The sequence below is a fragment of the Pristis pectinata genome, chromosome 7 (genome assembly GCF_009764475.1).
Source record: "Pristis pectinata isolate sPriPec2 chromosome 7, sPriPec2.1.pri, whole genome shotgun sequence".
In the NCBI taxonomy this organism is placed as follows: Eukaryota; Metazoa; Chordata; class Chondrichthyes; order Rhinopristiformes; family Pristidae; genus Pristis; species Pristis pectinata.
Genome location: NC_067411.1, coordinates 104011 through 126075, shown reverse-complemented (window position 1 = coordinate 126075; position 22065 = coordinate 104011). Strand labels below are relative to the sequence as shown.

The following is a 22065-nucleotide window of genomic DNA, read 5'->3' as shown; positions in this document are numbered from 1 at the left end:
GGCAATGTTGCATCTCAAAAGAACTCTGGTTCGACCACACTTGGAGTATTGTGTTCAGTTCTGGTCGCATCATTATAGGAAGAATGTGGAAGCTTTAGAGAGGGTGCAGTGGAGATTTACTAGGATGCTGCCTGGATTGGAGGGCGTGTCTTATGAGGAAAGGTTGAGAGAGCTAGGGCTTTTCTCTATGGAGAGGAGGAGGATGAGAGGTGACTTGATAGAGGTGCACAATATGATAAGAGGCACAGATCGAGTGGACAGTCAGAGACTGTCAGGGATGTCAGAGGTAAGTTTTTTACACAAAGAGTGGTGGGTTTGTGGAACGCACTGTCGAGGTTGTGAGGGCAGATGCATGAGGGCCGTTTAAAAGACTCTTCGATAGCCACATGAATGATAGGGAAAAGGAGGGCTCTGTAGGAGGGAAGGGTGAGATAGATATCAGAGCAGGATAAAATGTTGGCCTGCACTGTGCTGTAATGTTCTGGATCTGGGCTGAACACAGGCAAATGGGACTTGGTCAGTGAGGCAACTTGATTGGCATGGATGAGTTGGGCCTTTGGGCCTGTTATCTGTGCTGTATAATTAAGAGCAAAAGTGTAGCAAGGGACAAAATTTGTCTTCTTGAAGATCAGCATCATTATGCAGGGAGCCGAAAAAAAATTGGGGAGATCTTAAATGAATTTTTTGCATCCATAATTACTCTGGAGATGGACACAAAGACTATAGAACTGAGGCAAAAGAGTAGTGAGGCTATGGACTGTATCCAGATTATGGAAGAGGAGATTCTGGCTGTCTTGAGGTGAATGAAGGTGGATAAATCCCCAGAACCAGACAAGGTGTCCCCTCAGACCTTGTGGGAGGCTTGTGCAGATATTGCAGGGGTCCTGGCAGAGGTATTTAAAACATCCTTAGCCACGGGTGAGGTGCTGGAGTACTGGAGTATAGCTAATATTGTTCTGTTGTTCAAGAAAGGCTTTAAGAATGAGCCTGGAAATTATGGACCGCTCAGCCTGACATGAGTTGTGGGTAAATTATTGGAAGGTATTCGAAGGGACAGGACATGTATGTACTTAGATAGACAAGGCCTGATTCAGGACAGTCAACATGGCTTTGTGCGTGAAAGGTCATGTCTAACCAATCTTATAGAGTTTTTCGAGGAGGTTACCAAGAAGCTCGATGAGGGAAGGTGGTGGATGTTGTCTGCATGGTCTTCAGCGAGGCTTTTCTGCATGGGAGGCTGCTCCAGAAGGTTAAGTTGCTTGGCATTCAGGATGAAGTAGCCAATTGGATTCAACATTGGCTTAGCGGGAGAAGCCAGAGAGTGGAAGTGGATGGTTCTCTTTCTGACTGGAGGCCTGTGACTAGTAGTGTGCCGCATGGATCGTTGCTGGGTCCATTGTTGTTTATCAAATATATTAATGATTTGGATGGTAATACGGTAAACTGGATCAGCAAATTTGTGGCTGACACTAAGATTGGGGGCATAGTAGACAGCGAGGAAGGCTATCAAAGCTTGCAGCGTGATCTTGACCAGCTAGGAGAATGGGCTGAAAAATGGCTGATGGTATTTAATGCAGACAAGTGGGAGGTGTTGCACTTTGGGAGAACAAATCAGGGTAAGACACGCACAGTGAATGGCAGGGCTCTGAGGTGTGCAGTAGAACAAAGGGACCTGGGAATACAGGTCCATAATTCTGTGAAAGTGGCATCACAGTTAGATAGGGTCGTAAAGAGAGCTTTTGGCACTTTGGCCTTCGTAAACCAGGTCAGTGAGTACAGGAGTTGAGATGTTATGTTGATGTTGTTCAAGATGTTGGTGAAGCCAAATTCAGAGTATTGTGTGCAGTTCTGGTCACCTATCTACAGGAAAGATATCAATAAGCTTGAAAGAGTACAGAGAAAATATACAAGGATGTTGTTGGGACTTGGGGACCTGAGTTATAGGGAAAGTGGTAGATGCAGGTTCAATTGTGACATTTAAGAGAGGTTTGGACAGCTGCATGGAAGGGAGGGGTTTGGAGGGATGTAGTCAGGGTACAGACAGATGGGACGAAGCAGAAGATCAGGTTGGCATGGACTAAATGGGCTGAAGGGCCTGTTTCTGTGATGCAGTACTCTATTCTAACTCCGGACTCTTCTCTCGGTTCTGATTGTCTTTAGCCTGAAACTTGGTTCTCTAGTTCTCCTCCCACAACGATGTGCTGAGTATTTCCAGCCTTTTCTGTTTTTATTTCATTTTCAGCATCTGTAGTTTTTTGACTTTTTAATAAATGCCAACCTTGCCAGAGATGCCCACATTCCTGAACAAATAAAAAGAAAGCAAGAGCTTGGGGATGGAATTGTTGATAGGATCAATGATGAAGTGTTAATCTTCCCCATATTTATTTGAAGTAATATTTTGACATTCTTTACTGGATGTTGGACAAAACGTGCAATAATTTAGAGATTATGGAATGATCAAAAAAAGGTGTTGATGTTATTCTTGCAGCTAATGAATTTGTGCCTTCTTTTCAGGAGGAACAAGCTTGTGCGTCATGTCTCATCCTTGCCTGTTCAACTGCAGCATGTGATCGGGAGGTCTCAGTTTGGGCAACTCGTGCTTTCTTCAGGTATTTCTAATTTCCACCCATATAGTCTTACTGGACAATCCCCAAAGAATATCCTCTCTAAGTACTGCTGTGATGTTCTCCTTAATGACAGATGCAATTCCCCCTCCACCCGAAAGGCCTGTATGGTGCTGTACTGTTCTATGTTTGTTGTTGTTCTAACCCTAACCTCTATCACGCCTGTAGTATTTATGCCCTGGAACACTGAGCTGCCAGTCCTGCTCCTCCCTCAACTATGTTTCTGTTAAGGCTACAATATCCCAGATCCATCTTGATCAAGTCTTGTTGTAAACTGAGACAACCTCCTTCACTGTCCACTATGCCAGCAATTTTGGTTCATCTGCAAACTTACTAATCATAGAACATACAACAGAACAGTACAGCACAGGAACAGGCCTTTCAACCTATGATATATGATGTCCACGCAGAACATGGTGCTGAATTAAACTAATTTTCTTCTGCATGCACATTGATCCATATCCCTCCATTCACTCTATATTCATGTGTCGAACAGCCTCTTTTGCAACACTATCATATCTGCTTCCACCACTACCCCCAACAACCCATGCCAGGCATCCACCACACTCTATGTTTAAAAAAAAAGCTTGCCCTCCCTGAACTTTTCTGAATATGTCATCTTAAATGCATGTCCTCTTGTACTTACATTTCTACCCTGGGATGCCACCTACATTCTCATCCAGGCAGAAAATCACAATTAAGCGAGTCTCTTACAGGCTGGAAATGTAATTGATGGAATGCCCCGAGGATTGGTTCTTGACAATTATTTACTGTTTATACCAGTGATATAGAGGAGGGCCCAGAGTGAAAGTTATCGAAGATTGCTGATGACAAAAAAAACCTATGGGAGGGCGTGCTGCAATGTTTGAACTCTGTAACAGGATATAGATAGGTTGAGTGATGGGTGAAAACTTAGCAAATAAAAGAAAGTGGGATGTCACTGAATCAAAAGGCCAAACTATTATCTAAATGGAGAGGGTTTGTTGATAAGTAGAAAACAGAGGGATTGAGTTGTTATTGTATATGAAACACAAGAAGTTAGCATATGGGTCTACAGCAAGTGGTTTGGAAGGCAAATGGCATTTTGGCCGGAATAGATCGTAACAAAATCTTTTTCCCATGGTGGGGGTGTCTAAGACAAGAGGCCATAGGTTTAAGGTGAGAGGAAGGAAATCCAGAGGGCATCTAAGGAGGCAGTTTTTCCACACAGAGGGTGGTTGGAGTCTGGAATGTTCTGCCTGAAGAGGTGGTGGAGGCAGGTACTTTCACAATATTTAAGAATCATCTAGACAACTAATTGAATCACCAAGACATAGAAGGAGGATCTAATGAGGGTAAAAGGGATTAGTGCAGATAGGTGCAAAGGGGGGCATGGAATAATGGGCCAAAAGACCTGTTTCTGAGTTATGTCTCCAAAGATTTGGTTCACTTACTTAAGAAAGGATATATTAGCATTTGAGGTTGAAGAGATTTACTTGGGTAATCCCTGGGATAAGAGAGTTGTCCAATCATACATGAATAAAAATATTAGAGCTGTACTATTTGTGATTTTTATAAATGACCTGGATGAGGAAATGGAGGGGTGGGTTAGTAAGTTTGCTGATGACACGAAGGTTAGGGGTGTTGTGGATAGTTTGGAGGGCTGTCAGAGGTTACAGAGGGATATAGATAGGATGCAGAGTTGGGCTGAGAAGTGGCAGATGCAGTTCAACCCAGGTAAGTGTGAAGTGGTTCATTTTGGTAGGTCAAATATGTTGGTGGAATATAGTCTTAATGGTAGGACTCTTGTTAGTGTGGAGGATCAGAGGGATCTTGGGGTCCAAGTCCATAGGACGCTCAAAGTGGCGGTGCAGGTTGACTCTGTGGTTAAGAAGGCATATGGTGTATTGTTCTTCATCAATTGGGGAATTGAATTTGGGAGCCGTGAGGTATTGTTGCAGCTATATAGGTCCCTGGTCAGACCCCACTTGGAGTACTGTGCTCAGTTCTGGTCGCCTCACTACAGGAAAGATGTGGAAGCCATAGAGAGGGTGCAGAGGAGATTTACAAGGATGCTGCCTGGGATGCGGAGCATGCCTTATGAAAGCAGGCTGAGGGAACTCGGCCTTTTCTCCTTGGAGAGACGGAGGATGAAGGGGGACCTGATAGAGGTGTATAAGATGATGAGAGGTATTGATCGGGTAGATAGTCAGAGGCTTTTCCCCAGGGCTGAATTGGTGGCCACAAGAGGACATAGGTTTAAGGTGCTGGGGAGTAGATATAGCGGAGATGTCAGGGGTAAGTTTTTTACTCAGAGAGTGGTGATTGTGTGGAATGGGCTGCTGGAAACGGTGGTGGAGGCTGATACGATAGGGTCTTTCAGGAGACTGTTAGATCGGTATATGGAGCTGAGTAAAATAGAGGGCTATGGGTAAGCCTAGTAATTTCTAGGGTAGGGACATGTTCGGCACAGCTTTGTGGGCTGAAGGGCCTGAATTGTGCTGTAGTTGTTCTATGTATTTTTTGGAGATTAGAGAAGTGACAAATGATATTGAAACATAAAAGATCCTCAGGGGACAGAGCGAGGTAGATGTTTTGATGTTTTCAATTGTAGTAGGGAGTCAAATGAGGGGACACAGTTACATAATTAAAACTAAAAGGTGAGGAATTTCAACTTGCAGAGGTCATGAATCTCTGGAATTCTCTATCCTGGAGGGTTATGAAGGCTAAGTTACTGGAGATATTTAAAGATAAGGCCGAAAATATTTGGACGATTGCTCAATTGAGGGCTGTGTGGAATTGGCACAGAAGAGGAATTGAGGCCTGGGCAGATCACCCCTGATTGTGTAAAATGGCAGGGCAGGCTTGAGCAGTCAGTTTGGTGACTCCTGCCCCTTTTTTCTTGTTCTTTCAGCCTCTCATGTCTCCTCACTCTTCCCTCCACTGTGATCCCTTTTCTACATTTTTTATTGTGAGAGCATCTTGATAAGATGCACACACATCTATGATTTAAGATTTTGAGATGGGATTCCTGGTCATGAGAATTGTTTTGAGAATTGCTTCCTGTGTGGTGTTAGGATTTCTTTGGCTTGCTGTTTTCAGTATGTAGCAGTAGAATGTGTGTGGCCTGCAGGCATCAGAAAGTTAGATCTACAGGTGAATACATAGAAAACATGGGAAGTATGCAGGTCATTCTGCCTTTTGATCCTGCTCTGCCCTTTTTCATGAGTATGGCTGATCCTCTATCTCAATTCATGCTGTCTGCTCATGCCCCTTGATGACTTTTGAGTCTAGAAATCTATCTCCTTAAACATATTCAATGATTTGGCCTCCACGACCTTCTGTGGTAGAGAAATTCCACAGGTTCACCATCCTCGGAATGAAGAAATTTCTTCTTGTCTCATTCCTGAATGTGTTGGTTTATTTTCTGAGAATGTGATCCCTAGTTCTAAACCTCCCAGACAGGTCAAACACCCTCAAGCAGCCAATATATAGTCATAGAGTACTACAACACAGAAATAGGCTATGGCCCATCTAACGATGATCTTCTGCCAAGTCCCATCTACCTGCACCTGGACCATATCCCTTCAAACCCCTTCCATCCGTGTACCTGTCCAAACTTGTGTTAAGTGTTACAGTTGAACCTGGATCTACGACTTCTGCTGGGAGCTCGTTCCACACTTGCACCACCCTCTGACTGAAGAAGTTCCCCCTCAGATTCCCCTTATATATTTCACCTTTCACCCTAAAACTATGACCTCTAATTCTCATCTCACCCAACCCTAGGGGAAAAAAGCCTGCATGCATTCACCCTATCTTTACACTTTAAAATTTTGCATACCTCTATAAGATTTCCCCTCATTCTCCTACGCTCCAGGGATTAAAATCCTAACCTATTCAACCTCTCTGCCCTCTTTCAAGCTTATTGGTGTCTTTCCTGTAGGTAGGTGACCAGAACTGCATGCAATACTCTAAATTTGGCCTCACCAATGTCTTGTACAACTTGAGCGTAATATCTCAACTCCTGTACTCAATGCCCTGATTTGTGAAGGCCAAAATGCCAAAAGCTCTCTTTACGACCCTATCAACCTGTGACACCACCGTCAAGGAACTATGGACCTGTATTCCCAGGTCCCTCTGTTCTACCACACATGTCAGAGCCCTGCTATTTGATAGCCTTTCTCGCTGTCTTCTACGCCCCCAATCTTGGTGCCATTCACAAATTTGTTGATCCAGTTTTACCATATTATCATCTGAATCATTAATATAGATGATAAACAGCAATAGACCCAGCACCGATCTCTGTGGCACTCCACTCGGTCAGAGAGACAACCATCTACTTTCACTGGCTTCTCCCACTAAGCCAATGTTGAATCCAATTGGCTACTTCATCCTGATTGCCAAGCAACTTAACCTTTTGGAGCAGCCTCCCATGCGGGACTTTATCAAAGGCCTCGCTGAAGACCATGCAGACAGCAACCACCACCTTTCCCTCATTGAGCTTCTTGGTAACCTCCTCAAAAAACTCTATAAGATTGGTTAGACATGACTGACCACGCACAAAGCCATGTTGACTGTCCCGAATCAGACCCTGTCTATCCAAGTACTCATATATCCTGTCCCTTAGAATACCTTCCAGTAATTTACCCACAACTGATGTCAGGCTCAGCGGCCTATAATTTCCCAGCTTATTCTTAGAGACTTTCTTGAATAATGGAACAACATTAGCTATCCTCCAGTCCTCCGGCACCTCACTCATGACTAAGGACATTTTAAATATCTCTGCCAGGGCCCCTGCAATTTCTTCACTAGCCTCCCACAAGGTCCAAGGAGACTCCTTGTCTGGCTCTGGGGATTTATCAACCTTCATTCGCCTCAAGACAGCCAGTACTACTTCTTCTGTATTCCAGATATGGTCCATGACCTCAGCAGTCTTTTGCTTCTCTTCTATAATATGTCCGTCTCCAGAGTAAATACAGATGCAAAAAATTCATTTAAGGTCTCCCTCATCTCTTTCGTCTCCATGCATAGGTAAAGACGCTGATCTTCAAGAGGACCAATGTTGTCCCTTGCTACCATTTTGCTTTTAATATAGCTGTAGAAACCCTTCAGTTTCTCTTTCACGCTGTCTGCCAGAAAAACCTCGTATCCTCTTTTTGCCCTCCTGATTTCTCCCTTGTGTTTTCTTGCATTTCTTATGCTTCTCGTGCCTCATTTGATCCTAACTGCCTGTACTTGATATGCACCTCCTTTTTCTTTTTTAGGGTCTCAATATCCTTCGATAACCAAGGTTCCCTAAACCTGTCAGCCTTGCCTTTTATTCCAACAAGAACAGGGAGATTCTGTACTCTCAATATTTCAGTTTTGAAGGCCTCCCACTTACCAAGTATCTCGTTGCGGGGAAACAACCTACCCCAATCCATGCCTGCCAGATCCCTTCTGATGCCATCAAAATTGTCCCTACTCCAATTTAGAACCTCATCCTGAGGACTGGTCCCATTCTTCTCCATAATTATCTTGAAACTAATAGAATTATGATCATGAGATCTAAAGTGTTCCTCTACTAACACTTCTGTCACCTGTCCTGTCTCGTTCCCGAAGATGAGATCCAATATCGCGCTCTCTCAAGTTGGGACCTCTGCATATTGATGAAACTTCCCTGAACACATTTGACAATTTTATCCCATCCAATCCCTTGACAGTTTGGGAGTCCCAGTCAATATGTGGAAATTCAAGATCACCTACTATCTCAACCTTATTTTTCTTGCAACTGTCTGCTATCTCTCTAAATCCCGCTGACCTTTGGGAGGTCCATAATATAGTCCCATTAACATGGTCATCCCTTTCTTATTCCTCAATTCCACCCACATTGTCTCAGTCGAAGAGCCCTCCACTATGTCCTCTCTGAGCACTGCTGTGACATTTTCCCTGATGAGTAATGCCACCCCACCCCCTTTAATACCTCCCTATCACGTCTAAAACATCGGAACCCTGGAACATTGAGTTGCCAGTCTTTCCCCTCCTGCAACCAAGTCTCGTTGATGGCTACAACATCATACTTCCACATGCTGAACCAAGTTCTAGGTTCATCTGCCTTACCAACAATACTCCTTGCATTGAAATAGACACATCTCAGAACATTAGTCCCACCATGCTCTCTTCAACCTGTTGATTTCTGTCTCTGCTTGTAGGCTGAACATCTACTTTCCCTGCGGCCACTCTACATGCTTGCTGCCCTGCCACTCTGGTTTGCACCCCTCCTACAACTCTGGTTTAAACACTTCCCCACCCACCCCCCACCCCCACCAAGCAGCATGAGCAAATCTTCCTGAAGGATATTGATCCCCTTCCAGTTCAGATGCAAACTATCCCATTTGTGCAGGACCCACCTGCCCTGGAAGAGATCCCAATGATCCAAAAATTTGAAGCCCTCCCTGCTGCACCATCTACTTAGGCACATCTTGAACTGGACTATCTCCCTATTTCTTGCCTCACCAACACTTGGCACGGGTAGCAATCCTGACAACACCACCCTGGAGGTTCTGTCTTTAACTTAGCACCTAGCTCCCTGAACTCGCTTTGCAGGATTTCGTCAGCCTTCCTGCCTATGTCATTGGTACTGATGTGGACCACGACCTCTGGCTGTTCACCCTCCCCCTTGAGAATACTGTGGACTCGATCCAAGACGTCTCTGACCCTGGCACCTGGGAGGCAACATACTATTCAGGAGTCTCATTCTCGTCCACAGAATCTCCTGTCTGTTCTGTGAACCAATGAATCCCCTATCAAAATGGCACTCCTCTCTTCCCCCCTTCCCTTCTGAGCCACAGAGCCAGACTCAGTGTCAGAGACCTGGCTGCTGTGGCTTTCCTCCAGGAGGTTCCCCCACCCCCCAATGGTATCTAAACCTGGTACTCACCCTTAACAACTTTTCTTTCAGCTCCTCCCACTTTCTGCAAACTAAAGGTGTAGCCATGAGCACTCTCATGAGCCCCAACTAGGCCTGCCTCTTTGTCGGTTACATTGAACAATCCATGTTCCAAGCCTACACTGGTAACGCCCCCCCAACTCTTTCTCTGCTGCACTGATGTCTGCATTGGGGCTGCTTCCTGCATCTATGCTGAGCTCATCAATTTCATCAACTTTGCCTCCAACTTCCACCCTGCCCTCAGATTCACTTGGTCCATCTCCGATACCTCTCTCCCCTTTCTGGATTTCTGTCTCCATCTCCGGAGACAGATTAACCACAGACATCTTCTACAAACCCACTGACTCCCACAGTTACCTCGACTACACCTCTTCCCACCGTCACTTGTAAGGACACCATCCCCTTCTCCCAGTTCCTCTGCCTCTACTGCATCTGTTCCCATGATGAGGCTTTCCATTCTAGGACATCAGAGATGTCCTGCTTTTTCAGTAACCAGGGTTTCCCTTCCATCACCATCAATGCTGCCCTTATCCGTATCTCCTCCACTTCCCGCACGTCTACCCTCACCCCCTACTCCCGCCGACATAACAGGGACAGGGTTCCCCTTGTCCTCACCTACTACCCCACGAGCCTCTGTATCCAACACATCATTCTGCACTACCTCTGCCACCTCCAACGGGATCCTACCACCAGACACATCTTCCCCTCAACCCCTTTCTTTGCTTTCCTTAGAGACCGCTCGTCCACTCCCTTGTCCACTCGTCTCTCCCCACCGATAACCCCCGGCACTTATGCCTGAAACCACACCAAGTAGTACACCTGTCCCTACACCTCCTCCCTCACACCATTCAGAGTCCCAAACAATTCTTCCAGGTGAGGCAGCGCTTCACCAGTGAGTCCAAGCGAGTCATTTATTACATCCGGTGTGGCCTCCTGTACATCGGTGAGACCCAACGCAGATTGGGTGACTGCTTTGTCAAGCACCTTCACTCTGTCCGCCGCAACAGCCAGGACCTCCCGGTGGCCACCCACTTCAATTCCACATCTCCACATTGCATTTCCATACTGACATGTCTTTTCCTGGCCTCCTTTACTGCCACGTTGAGGCCAGGAGCAGGTTGGAGGAACAATACCTCATATTCCTCCTTGGGAGTCTCCAACCTGATGGCCTTAACATCAATATCTCTAATTTCGGGTCACCACCCCCCCCCCCACCTTTTTCTTCTTCCCACCCCCACTCCTTTGTCTTCCCTGTGGCTTCTCTTCCCCCGCCTTGATGACCTGCCCATCTCCTCTCCACTCCTCCCCTCCTCCATCCTCTATTCCATGGTCCACTGCTCTCTCCAACTGTATTTCTCCTCCAGCCCTTGGCCTTCTATCTATCACCTCTCAGGTTATTACATCTTCTCCCCCACCCCAACTAACTACCTTCCCCCTCTCAATTGGGCTCGCCTGTCACCTGATCTCACCTATCCCCTACCTGCGTGTACCCCTCCCCCTCCCCCTCCCCCCACCTTCTTAATTTTGCTTCGGCCCTCTCCCTTTCCAGTCCTGATGAAGGATCTCAGCCTGAAACTTTGACTGTTTGTTTCCCTCCATAGATGCTGCCTGACCTGCTAAGTTCCTCCAGAACTTTTTGTGTATTGCTTCAAAAGAATGTTACTGAGGAAAACAGCCACAGGGCTGCCCTCCACAGACTGCCTATCCCCTTTCCTTCTCCTAACAGTTACCCAGCTACCTGCATCCTGCAACCCAGCTGTGACTGCCTCCCTGTAACTCCTGTCTATCATCTCTTCAGTTTCCCAAATGACCTGGAATTCATCCAGCTCCAGTTCCCCAACACGGTCAGTCAGGATCTGCAGCAGGATGCACTTCTTGCAGGTGTAGTCATCGGGGACACTGGAGGTCTCCCCAATTTCCCACATTCTACAAGAGGAGCATACCACTGCCCTGACTGCCATTTCACTGCTGTGCTGTGGAATAAGAGAAAAACAAAGACCTTACTTGAATCTCACCTGAGTCTCCGCTCACTGCAGCCTCCTAAACCAAAGCTGAGTCAATGATGGTAAAATAAAAACCTTACCTGTCCTTAACTATGCATTCTCTCTGAAGCCTTTTTCCCTTGAGAGCTGCTCTCACTCTCCAAACTTGGACCACTTACTCTGCCTCTTCTTGCCAAAGCCTCAGTCCCCCACTCTAGCACTGACCCACTCCAACAATGGCTGCTCTTAGCAGTGTGGAGGAACAGAGGGATCTTGGGCATCCAGGTCCATAGATCCCTCAAGGTTATCATGCAGTTTGATGGGGTTGTTAGAACCATAAGAACACTACAGCACAGGAAACAGGCCATTCAGCCCTGCTGGCAGCTTGTTCCACACTCCCACCACTCTTTGAGTGAAGAAGTTCCCCATAATGTTCCCCCAAACCCTTCCCTTTCACCCTTGAGCCATGTCCTCTTGTACTTATCTCTCCTAATCTAAGTGGAAAGAGCCTACTAGCATTTACTCTGTCTATACCCCTCATAATTTTGTAAACCTCTATCAAATCTCCCCTCATTCTTCTACGTTCCAAGGAATAAAGTCCTAACCTGTTCAATCTTCCCCTGTAACTCAACTCCTGAAGACCCAGCAACATACTAGTAAATCTTCTCTGCTCTCTTTCAATCTTACTGATATCCTTCCCATAATTAGGTGACCAGAACTGCACACAATACTCCAAATTTGGCCTCACCAATGTCTCATGCAACCTCATCATACAACCTCACCATAACATCCCAACTCCTGTACTCAATACTTTGATTTATAAATGCCAGGATGCCAAAAGCCTTCTTTACAACCCTGTCTACCTGTGATACCACTTTCAGGGAATTATGTATCTGAACTCCCAGATCCCTTTGTTCCTCCGCACTCCTCAGTGCCCTACCATTTGCATTACCATAATGCAACACCTCACACTTGTCTGCATTAAATTCCATCTGCCATTTTCTGGTCCATTCTTCCAGTTGGTTCAGATCCCTCTGCAAGCTTTGAAAGCCTTCCTCGCTGTCCACAACACCTCCAATCTTAGTGTCATCAGCAAACTTGCTGATCCAGTTTACCATATTATCATCTAGATCATTGATATAGACAACAAACAACAATGGTCCCAGCACAGATCCCTGAGGCACACCACTAGTCACAGGCCTCCAGTCTGAGAAACAATCATCCACTACCACTCTCTGTCTTCTCCCACACAGCCAATTTCGAATCCAGTTTACAACCTCTCTATGGATACCTAGTGTCTGAACCTTCTGAACTAACCTCCCATGAGGGACCTTGTCAAAGGCCTTACTAAAGTCCATGTAGACAACATCCACAGTCTTTCCTTAATCTACTTTCTTGGTAACCTCCTCAAAAAACTCAACAAGATTAGTTAAACACGATCTGCCACGCACAAAGCCATGCTACTATCCTTAATCAGCCCTTGGTTGTCCAAATACTTGTATATTCGATCTCTTAGAGTACAGTACCTTCCAATAATTTACCTACTACTGATGTCAGGCTCACTGGCTTGTAATTACCTGGTTTACTTTTAGAGCCTTTTTTAAACAACGGAACAACATGAGCTACCCTCCGGCACTGCACCCATGGCTAAGGACATTTTAAATATATCTGCCAGGGCCCCTGCAATTCCTACACTAGCTTCTCTCAAGGTCCGAGGAAGTAGAAGCTCACCAGCGCCTCTATTGCCTCAGGAGGCTAAAGAAATTTGGTTTGTCCCCTTTGACTCTCACCAGCTTCGACCGATACACCATAGAAAGCATCCTATCTGGATGTATCACGGCTTGGTACGGCAACTGCTCTGCCCAGGACCGCAAGAAACTGCAGAGAGTTGTGGACACAGCCCAGCGCATCACGGATACCAGCCTCCCCTCCTTGAACTCTGTCTTTACCTCTCGTTGTCTTGGTGAAGCAGCCAGCATAATCAAAGACACCACCCACCTGGGACATTCTCTCTTTCCTCTTCCACCGGGTAGAAGAGATGAGTCTGAGGGCACGTAGCACCAGACTTAAGGACAGCTTCTACCCCACTGTGTGGTTCCCTTATACAATGAGATGGACTATGACCTCACAATCTACCTTGTTGTGATCTTGCACCTTATTGCACTGCACTTTCTCTGTAGCTGTGACGCTTTACTCTGTATTGTTATTGTTTTTACCTGTACTACCTCAATGCACTCTGTACTAACTCAATGTAATTGCACTGTGTGATGAATTGACCTGTATGATCGGTTTGCAAGACAAGTTTTTCACTGTACCTCAGTACGTGACAATAATAAACCAATACCAAATATCATGTCAGGCCCGGGGGATTTATCTATATTTATTCACTGTAAGGCAGCAAGCACCTCCTCCTCTTTAATCTCTATATGTTCCATGACACTACTGCTTGTTTCCCTTCCTTCCATATACACTATGCCAGTTTCCTGAGTAAATACTGATGCAAAATAACTGTTCGAGATCTCCCCCATCTCCCGAGGCTCCACACATAGAAGGCATATGGTGTGTTGGCCTTCATTAGTCAGGGCATTGAGCTCAAGAGCCGTGAGGTGATGTTGCAGCTCAAAAGAACTCTGGTCAGACCACACTAGGAGTATTGTGTTCAGTTCTGGTCGCGTCATTATAGGAAGGATGTGGAAGCTTGAGAGAAGGTGAAGAGGAGATTTACCAGGATGCTGCCTGGATTGGAGAGCATGTCTTATGAGGATGGGTTGAGCGAACGAGGGCTTTTCTCTTTGGAGCGAAGGAGGATGAGAGGTGACTTGAGAGAGATGTACAAGATAATAAGAGGCATCAATCGAGTGGACAATCAGAGACTTTTTCCCAGGGTGAAAGTGGCTCACACGAAGGGGCATAATTTTAAGGTGATTGGAGGAAGGTATAGGGAAGATGCAGGGGCAAATTTTTCTTTACGTTCTGTGGGTACACGGAACGCACTACCGGTAGAGGTGGTGGAGGCAGATACGATAGGAACATTTAAGAGACTCTAAGATAAACACATGATCGATAGAAAAATGGAGGGCTATGTCAGAGGGAAGGGTTAGATAGATAGTAGAGCAGGATAAAATGTGGGCACAACACTATGGGCTGAAGGGCCTGTACTGTGCTGTAATGTTCTATGTTCTGTATGTCTTGCCATATCAGAATTTTGTACATTTCAATGGGAGAAATCTTTTCGTTTCTTTTAATGTCAAGTGAACAGGTTGAGTGAACTCGGCCTTTTCTCCTTGGAGCAATGGAGGATGAGAGGTGACCTGACAGAGGTGTATAAGATGATAAGAGCCATTAATCATGTGGATAGTCAGAAGCTTTTTCCCGGGGCTGAAATGGTTGCCACAAGAGGACACAGGTTTAAGGTGCTGGGGAGTAGGTACAGAGGAGATGTCAGGGGTAAGTTTTTTTTACTCAGTGTGTGGTGAGTGCATGGAATGGGCTGCTGGCAACAGTGGTGGAGGCATATACGATAGGGTCTTTTAAGAGACTTTTGGATAGGTACACGGAGCTGAGAAAAATAGAGGGCTCTGGGTAAACCTAGTAATTTCTAAGGTGGAGACATGTTTGGCACAACTTTGTGGGCCAAAGGGCCTGTATTGTGCTGTAGGTTTTCTATGTTTCTATGAATACAGGCCTCATACAACGGTTATGCCATCTGGAGAATAAGTCTGGCGAAACTTTGTTGCCTTCCCTCTATGGCAAGTACATCCTTTCTCAAATAAAGAGACCAAAACTGCAGATAACACTCAAGTATGGTCTTTTAATAGCTATAACGTACGGAACAGTACAGTGCAGGAACAGGCCCTTTGACCCACAATGTCTGTGCCAATCATGAAATTAATATAAACTAATCCCATCTGCCTTCACATGATCTGTATCACTCTATTCCCTGCCTGTTCATGTGTCTGTCTAAATGCCTTTTAAACGTTGCTATCAGATTTAATTATTGTCCAACCTCTCCTTATAGCTAAAACACTCCAATCCAGGCAACATATCCGTGAACCTCTTCTGCACCCTCTCCAAAGCTTCCGCATCCTTCCTATTGTGTGGTGACCAGAACTGCACGTGATACTCCAAATATGACCAAACATAACTTTCCAACTTTTGTACTCATTGCCCCAACAGATGAAGGTGAGCATTGCATACACCACCCTTATCTACTTGAGTTGCCACTTTCAGGGAACTATGGATTTGCGCCCCAAGATTCTTCTGTACATCAGTGCTACTCAGGATCCTGTCATTTACTGTATACTTTCCTTTAGCATTTAACCTTGCAAAATGCAGCATTTCTGCGCTTGTGCAAATTAAACTTCATCTGCCATTTCTCCCTCCAAATTTCCAACTGATCTATGTCCTGCTGTGTCCTTCCTCGCTATGCACAACTCCAATTTTTGTTTTGTCTACAAACTTGCCAATCAGACTGCCCACATTTTCACCCAGATCACACATATATATATATAAATGTACGTAATATGTGTAAAATATGTACACATACTGTATATATTACAGTCATTGGAGGACCCCAGCACTGATCCCTGTGGAACACCACTGATCACAGACGTCCATTCAGAAAAGCACTCCTCTACTGCTACCCACTGTCTCTATGACCAAGCCAATTTTGGATCCAATTTACCAACTCAAAGTGGATCCCACAGAACGTAATCTTCTTGACCAGCCTATCATGAGGGACCTCGTCAAATATTATACTGAAGTCCAAGTAGGCAACATCCACTGCCCTACCCTCATTAATCAATTCTGTCACTTCCTGAATAAACTCAATGAATTCTCTGAGACAGGACTTCCCCCACACAAAGCTATGTTGACTGACCCAAACAAGTCCATGCTTTTCCAATTGGGTGTAACTCTGTCCTCTAAGATTCTTCTCCAATAATTTACCTTTCACTGATATTTTATTGTAGCACAACATCTTTTCTTCCATTCTCAAATCCTTTTGCAATGAATGTCAATGCACCATTTGTCTCTTTAGTTGCTTGCTGTACCTGCATGTTGGCTTTCATTGACTGGTATACAAAGACATTTAGGTGCCTTTGTATGTCAACATCTCCCTTTCTATCACTATTTTTAAATAATATCCTGCCTTTTTATTTTTCTTGCTGGTGGATAAATTTTATTGACATTATACTTCATCTGCCGTGTATTTACCCACTCATCTTATTTAATTCACCTTAAAGCCTCTTTGTATCCTCTCTGCAGCTCAAATTCACCCTGTTCCATCTTAATGAAAGAGATTTATTTGCACATTTGGCACTGAGTAGTTGATGTGTTGCATTTTGCAATCGCGCATATTGGAAGGCTCTATATCATTGCTAAAGTGGGTTCATCCGTTACTCCATTATTCCTTGTGGATGTGAAACAGTTGTCCACAGTGTGGTAGAAACTAGAGCGACCACAGACTAATCTATAGCTATATTAAGAACCCTTGTCTTTCAGATATGGTGGAGAAGCTCAGATGCGTTTTCCAGCCGCCATTCAGCAACCAATGAATGTGGGACCTATCTTCAGCTCCCCACACCCAGGTCAGTATTCGTTCCTCTCCTCCCAAGCCAGTCATCAGTTGCTCGCCCAATAATCTAGAACTCGGGGTCATCATTTTGAAAAAAGGGCTAATTCCAGCAATGATGAAGGAATGCCAATATTATTTCCAAGTCAGGTTGGTGTGTGAATTCAAGGGCAACCGAAGGTGCTGTTCCCATGCACCAACTGCCATGGAGTCATATGGCACGGAAATCGGCCCTTTGGCCCATCATGTCAACCATCAAGTGCCCATCTATGCGAATTCCGTTTATCAGCACTTGCTTCGTAGCATTCTATGTCATGACAATTCAAGTGTTTTATCAAATGCTTAAATGTTGTGAGAGTACCTGCATCCATGATCCCCTCAGGCAATGCATTCCAGATTCCAAACATTTGAGTGACAAATTCTTTCCTCAGATCATCTCTAATCCTCTTTCTTCCCTAACCTAAACCTGTTGTTAACACCTTGTTAAGTGGAAAAGTTTCCATCTCTCATGTTTTCATTTCTGATTTTCAGCTTCTGCAGGTCTTTTTGTTTTGATTTTTCATTGATATTTAGCTAAATTGGATTAGTCCTGCTTTTTGTGAACAGGGCATACTTTGGGAATTTTCCATACTGTCAGGCAGCATTGTAGTTGCGTTGGAACCATTTTACTGGAAATGCAGTTCTTTCTGGAGCTTCAGAACCACAATTTCACAGCCTTTTCTCTTTGCTGTGTGCTCATTACCATTTCTTGATAAACCTTTACTGCTGTGATTGTGTGGGTCTCGGAAGGAAACTGAGATGGATCAACTCTTCTGGCCAAACATGTTGTTAGTGCACCTGCATTATCTGTAGCACTCTCATATTTGGCCTCGCTGCTAGAGTCAGAATGTCATAACAGCATGGAAATAGGCCCTTCAGCTCAACTGGTCCATGCCGACCAAGATGCCCATCCAAGCTAGTCCCATTTGCCAGTGTTTAGCCCAAAACCTTCTAAACCTTTCCTGTCCATGTACCTGTCCATCTGGCTTTTAAATGATATTGAACCCACTTCAACCACTTCCTGTGACAGCTTGTTCCACATACATACCACCCTCTATGTAAAAAAAAATTGCCCCTCAAGTTGCTATTAAATCTTTCCCATCTCACCTTAAATCTATGCCGTCGAACTATTCATTACCCAACCCTATGAAAAAGGCTGAATGCATTCACCCTACCTCTGTCCCTTCTGATTTTATCTCTATAAGATTACCTCTTAAGTCTCCAACACTCCAAGGAATAAAGTCCTAGCCTGTCCATCCACTCCCAGTAACTCAGTCCCTCAGGTTCTGGTAACATCCTTGCAAATATTTTCTCCACTCTTTCCAGTTTAATAACATCTTTGCTTTAGCAGGGTGACCAAAACTGAACACAGTAATCCAAGTGTGGTCTTACCAGTGATTTTTCAACCTCACTATGACCTCCTAAGTTTTACACTCAATGCCCGAACTGATGAAGGCCAGCATGCCAAAAGCCGCCTTCACCACCCTGTCTACCCATGCCTCTACTTGCAGGGAAACATGTACCTGAACTCCCTCTATTCCACAACACTTCCCTGGGGCCTCCTATTTACTGTGAAAGTCCTCCCTTGATCTGACTTTCCAAAATGCAATACCTCACACTTATCTGAATTAAACTCCATTTGCCATTCCTCGGTCCACTTACTCAGCTAAGACGTGGAGGTCCTTTGGATGGCCTCCTCACATTCGCTGTCTAATTGTCTGTCAGCATTCATGACTGATGGCAGGTCAGCAGCTTTGATTTTATCCATTGGATTGCTCAGCTCCGTCTCTTGCTTTGATGTTATTTCTGCTTAGTTGCAAGGTGCTTTTGCCAAGCCTATTTCATATCTCTGTACTCAACCTCTGTCACATAGTGGAAGTGCCACCGACTGTGATTTTCTCCAAGTTGCACATTGGTCTGACTTGGGAGTATATCATTGGAATTTGCTATCCAACAGTGCCTTGGAAGCACCTTCACCATGAGGACTGCAGCAATTTTGAAGACAGCTCATTAACACATTATTAGACAATAAAAGTTATAGTTGCCACACTATAGGAAGGTTGTGATTATGCTAGTGAGGGTGCAGAGGTAATTCACCAGGGTGTTGCCTGGATTGCAGGACCTCAGTTGTGGAGGGAGATTGGATTAGCTGGGGCTTCTTTTCCCTGGAATGAAGGAGGATGAGGGGAGACCTGATGGAGGTATATAAAATTATAGGGGCATAGATTGGATCGTCAAAATGTTTTTTCTATGGTCAGGGTATCAAAAATAAGATGCTAAGTTTTAGGGTGAGATGGAGCTTTAAAGGGGAGCTTGGGGGTAAATTATTTAGCTAATTGAGCAGCAGCAGCCAATAAAGAGAAGGTAAGCTCAAGCAGAGCAGCCATTGTGTGAACGGCTCAGTGTAAGAGTGGGACCTTGAGGCTTTGGCTCAAGAAGCTTTGGTGTGAAGAGGCAGAGTAAGTGAATGGAGGCAAAGGTGAGGTTCTAGTAAGTTCTCTCTCTTTCTTTATTATTGCACAGTAAGAGCAGTGGGCAAGGAAGTCAGGGCAGTGGTATGCTCCTCTTGCAGGATGTGGGAAATCAGGGAGACCTGCAGTGTCCCTGATGACTGCAGTTGCATCCGGCTGCAGCTCCTTACAGACCACGTTAGGGAGCTGGATGAACTCCGGTTCATTCAGGAAACTGAGGAGACGATAGCCAGGAGTTACCAGGAGGCAGTTGCACCAAGATTGCAGTATGCAGGTAGCTGGCTGACCCTCAGGAGAGGGAAAGGGAATAGGCAGTCAGTGCAGAGTAACTGTGGCCTTTCCCTTCAAGAACAAGTATATCATTTTGGATACTGTTGAGGGGGAACGACCTACCAGGGGAAAGCCACAACGGCCAGCTCTCTGGCACTGAGTCTGACTCTGGCCCAGAAAGGAAGAGTTGAGAAGAGGAATGCAGTAGTGATTGAGGATTAGGGGAACAGGTAGGAGATTCTGTGGTTGAGAACGAGACTTCCGGATGGTATGTTGCCTCCCAGGTGCCAGGGTCACAGACGTCTCGGATCAAGTCCACAGCATGCATAAAGGGGAGGGTGAGCAGCCAGGTGTCGTGGTATACATTGGAACCAACAACACAGATAGGAAAAGGGATGAGATCCTGAAGAGGGAATATAGGGAGTTAGGAAATAAGCGAAAGACCTCAAGGGTGGTAATCTCTGGATTGCTGTCTGTGCCAAGGAGATATGGCAGAGAAATGGGTGGCTGAAGAGTTGGTGCAGGGAGCAGGGTTTCTGATTTGTGGATCACTGTGATCTCTTCTGGGTAAGGTATGACCTGTACAAAAGGGACGGGTTACACCTGAGCTCAAGAAGGACCAATGTCCTTGCAAGCAGGTTTGCTGGAGCTTTGGGGAGGGTTTAAACTAGGTTGGCAGGGGATTAGGTACCAGAGTGTTTGGTCAGATGATGGAGCAGTTGGTGTAAAGGTGGATGCATTGTGCAAAGAGGCTGTGAGGAAGAATAGGCCATGGATAGGGTACAAACGCAGTCAGTTGGGACTTAGGAGAGCTAGAAGGGGGCATGAGAAAGCCTTGGAGAGCAGAATTAAGGAAAATCCCAAGGCGTTCTACACATATGTAAAGAACAGGAGGATGACCAGAATGAGGGTAGGACCACACAGGGATAAAGGGGGAAATGTGCCTGGAGGAGGTAGGGGAGGTCCTCAATGAATACTTTGCTTCAGTGTTCACTAGGAAGAGCGACTCTGTCAAATGCGAGGTCAGTGTTGAATAGGCTAATGTGCTGAGGCATGTTGAGTTTAAGAAAGAGGCAGTGTTGGAGCTTCTGAAAAACATTAGGATAGCTGAGTCCCCAGAGCCAGACAGGATACACCCCAGGTTACTACAGGAGTAAAGGGAAGAGATTGATGGGGTGTTGACGATGGTATTCGCATGCTCCCTGGCCACAGGAGTGGTACCAGAGGATTGGAGGAATGCAAATACTGTACCCTCATTCAAGATAGACCAGTGATATTTATGTCTGTGGTTGGCAAGCAATTGGAGAGGATTCTTAGGGACAGGATTTACGAGCATTTGGAGAAGCATAGTCTTATCAGGGACAGTCAGCATGGCTTTGTGAGGGGCAGGTCGTGCATCATGAGTCTAATTGAGGTTTTTCAGGAGGTGACAAAACAAAGTGATGAAGGTAGAGCGGTGGATGTGGTGTATATGGACTTTAGTAAAGCATTTGACAAGGTTCCCCATGGTAGGCTCATCCAGAAAGTCACAAGGCATGGGATCCATGAAGACTTGGCTGTATGGATTTGGAATTGGCTTGCCCATAAAAGGTAGAGGGTGGTTGGAGATGGAGAGTATTCTGCCTGGAGGTCAGTGACCAGTGGTGTTTAGGCTCATCCAGAAAGTCACAAGGCATGGGATCCATGAAGACTTGGCTGTATGGATTTGGAATTGGCTTGCCCATAAAAGGTAGAGGGTGGTTGGAGATGGAGAGTATTCTGCCTGGAGGTCAGTGACCAGTGGTGTTCTGCAGGCACCTGTTCTGGGACCCTTGCTCTTTGTGATGTTTATAAATGACTTGGATGAGGAAGTGGAGGGATGGGTTAGTAAGTTTGGAGATGACACAAAGGAGTTGTGGGTAGTGTCGAAGGTTGTCGAGGGTTACAACGGGATATAGACAGGATGCAGAGTTGGGCGGAGGAGTGGCAGATGGTGTTCAATCTGGAAAAGTGTGAAGTGATGCACTTTGGAAGATCGAACTTGAAGGCAGCATACAAGGTTAATGTCAGGATTCTTAGCATTATGGAGGAACAGGGGATCTTTGGGTCCAAGTCCATAGATTTCTCAAAGTTGCTGCACAAGTTCATGGGGTGCTTAAGAAGGCGAATGGTTTGCTGGCCCTCATTAGTTGGGGGGTTGAGTTCAAGAGCCGCAAGGTAA

The 22065-nt window shown here is 45.4% G+C and overlaps 1 protein-coding gene across 1 annotated transcript in view; it reads left to right on the top strand.

The window, feature by feature from the left end:
* Window positions 1-22065, top strand: part of nup155 (nucleoporin 155) — a 150398-nt gene that overhangs the window by 67694 nt on the left and 60639 nt on the right. The window contains exons 15-16 of the mRNA XM_052020337.1: window positions 2515-2609; window positions 17016-17101. Of these exons, the coding sequence (XP_051876297.1) occupies window positions 2515-2609; window positions 17016-17101 (181 nt within the window). The remainder of the gene's footprint in view (window positions 1-2514; window positions 2610-17015; window positions 17102-22065) is intronic.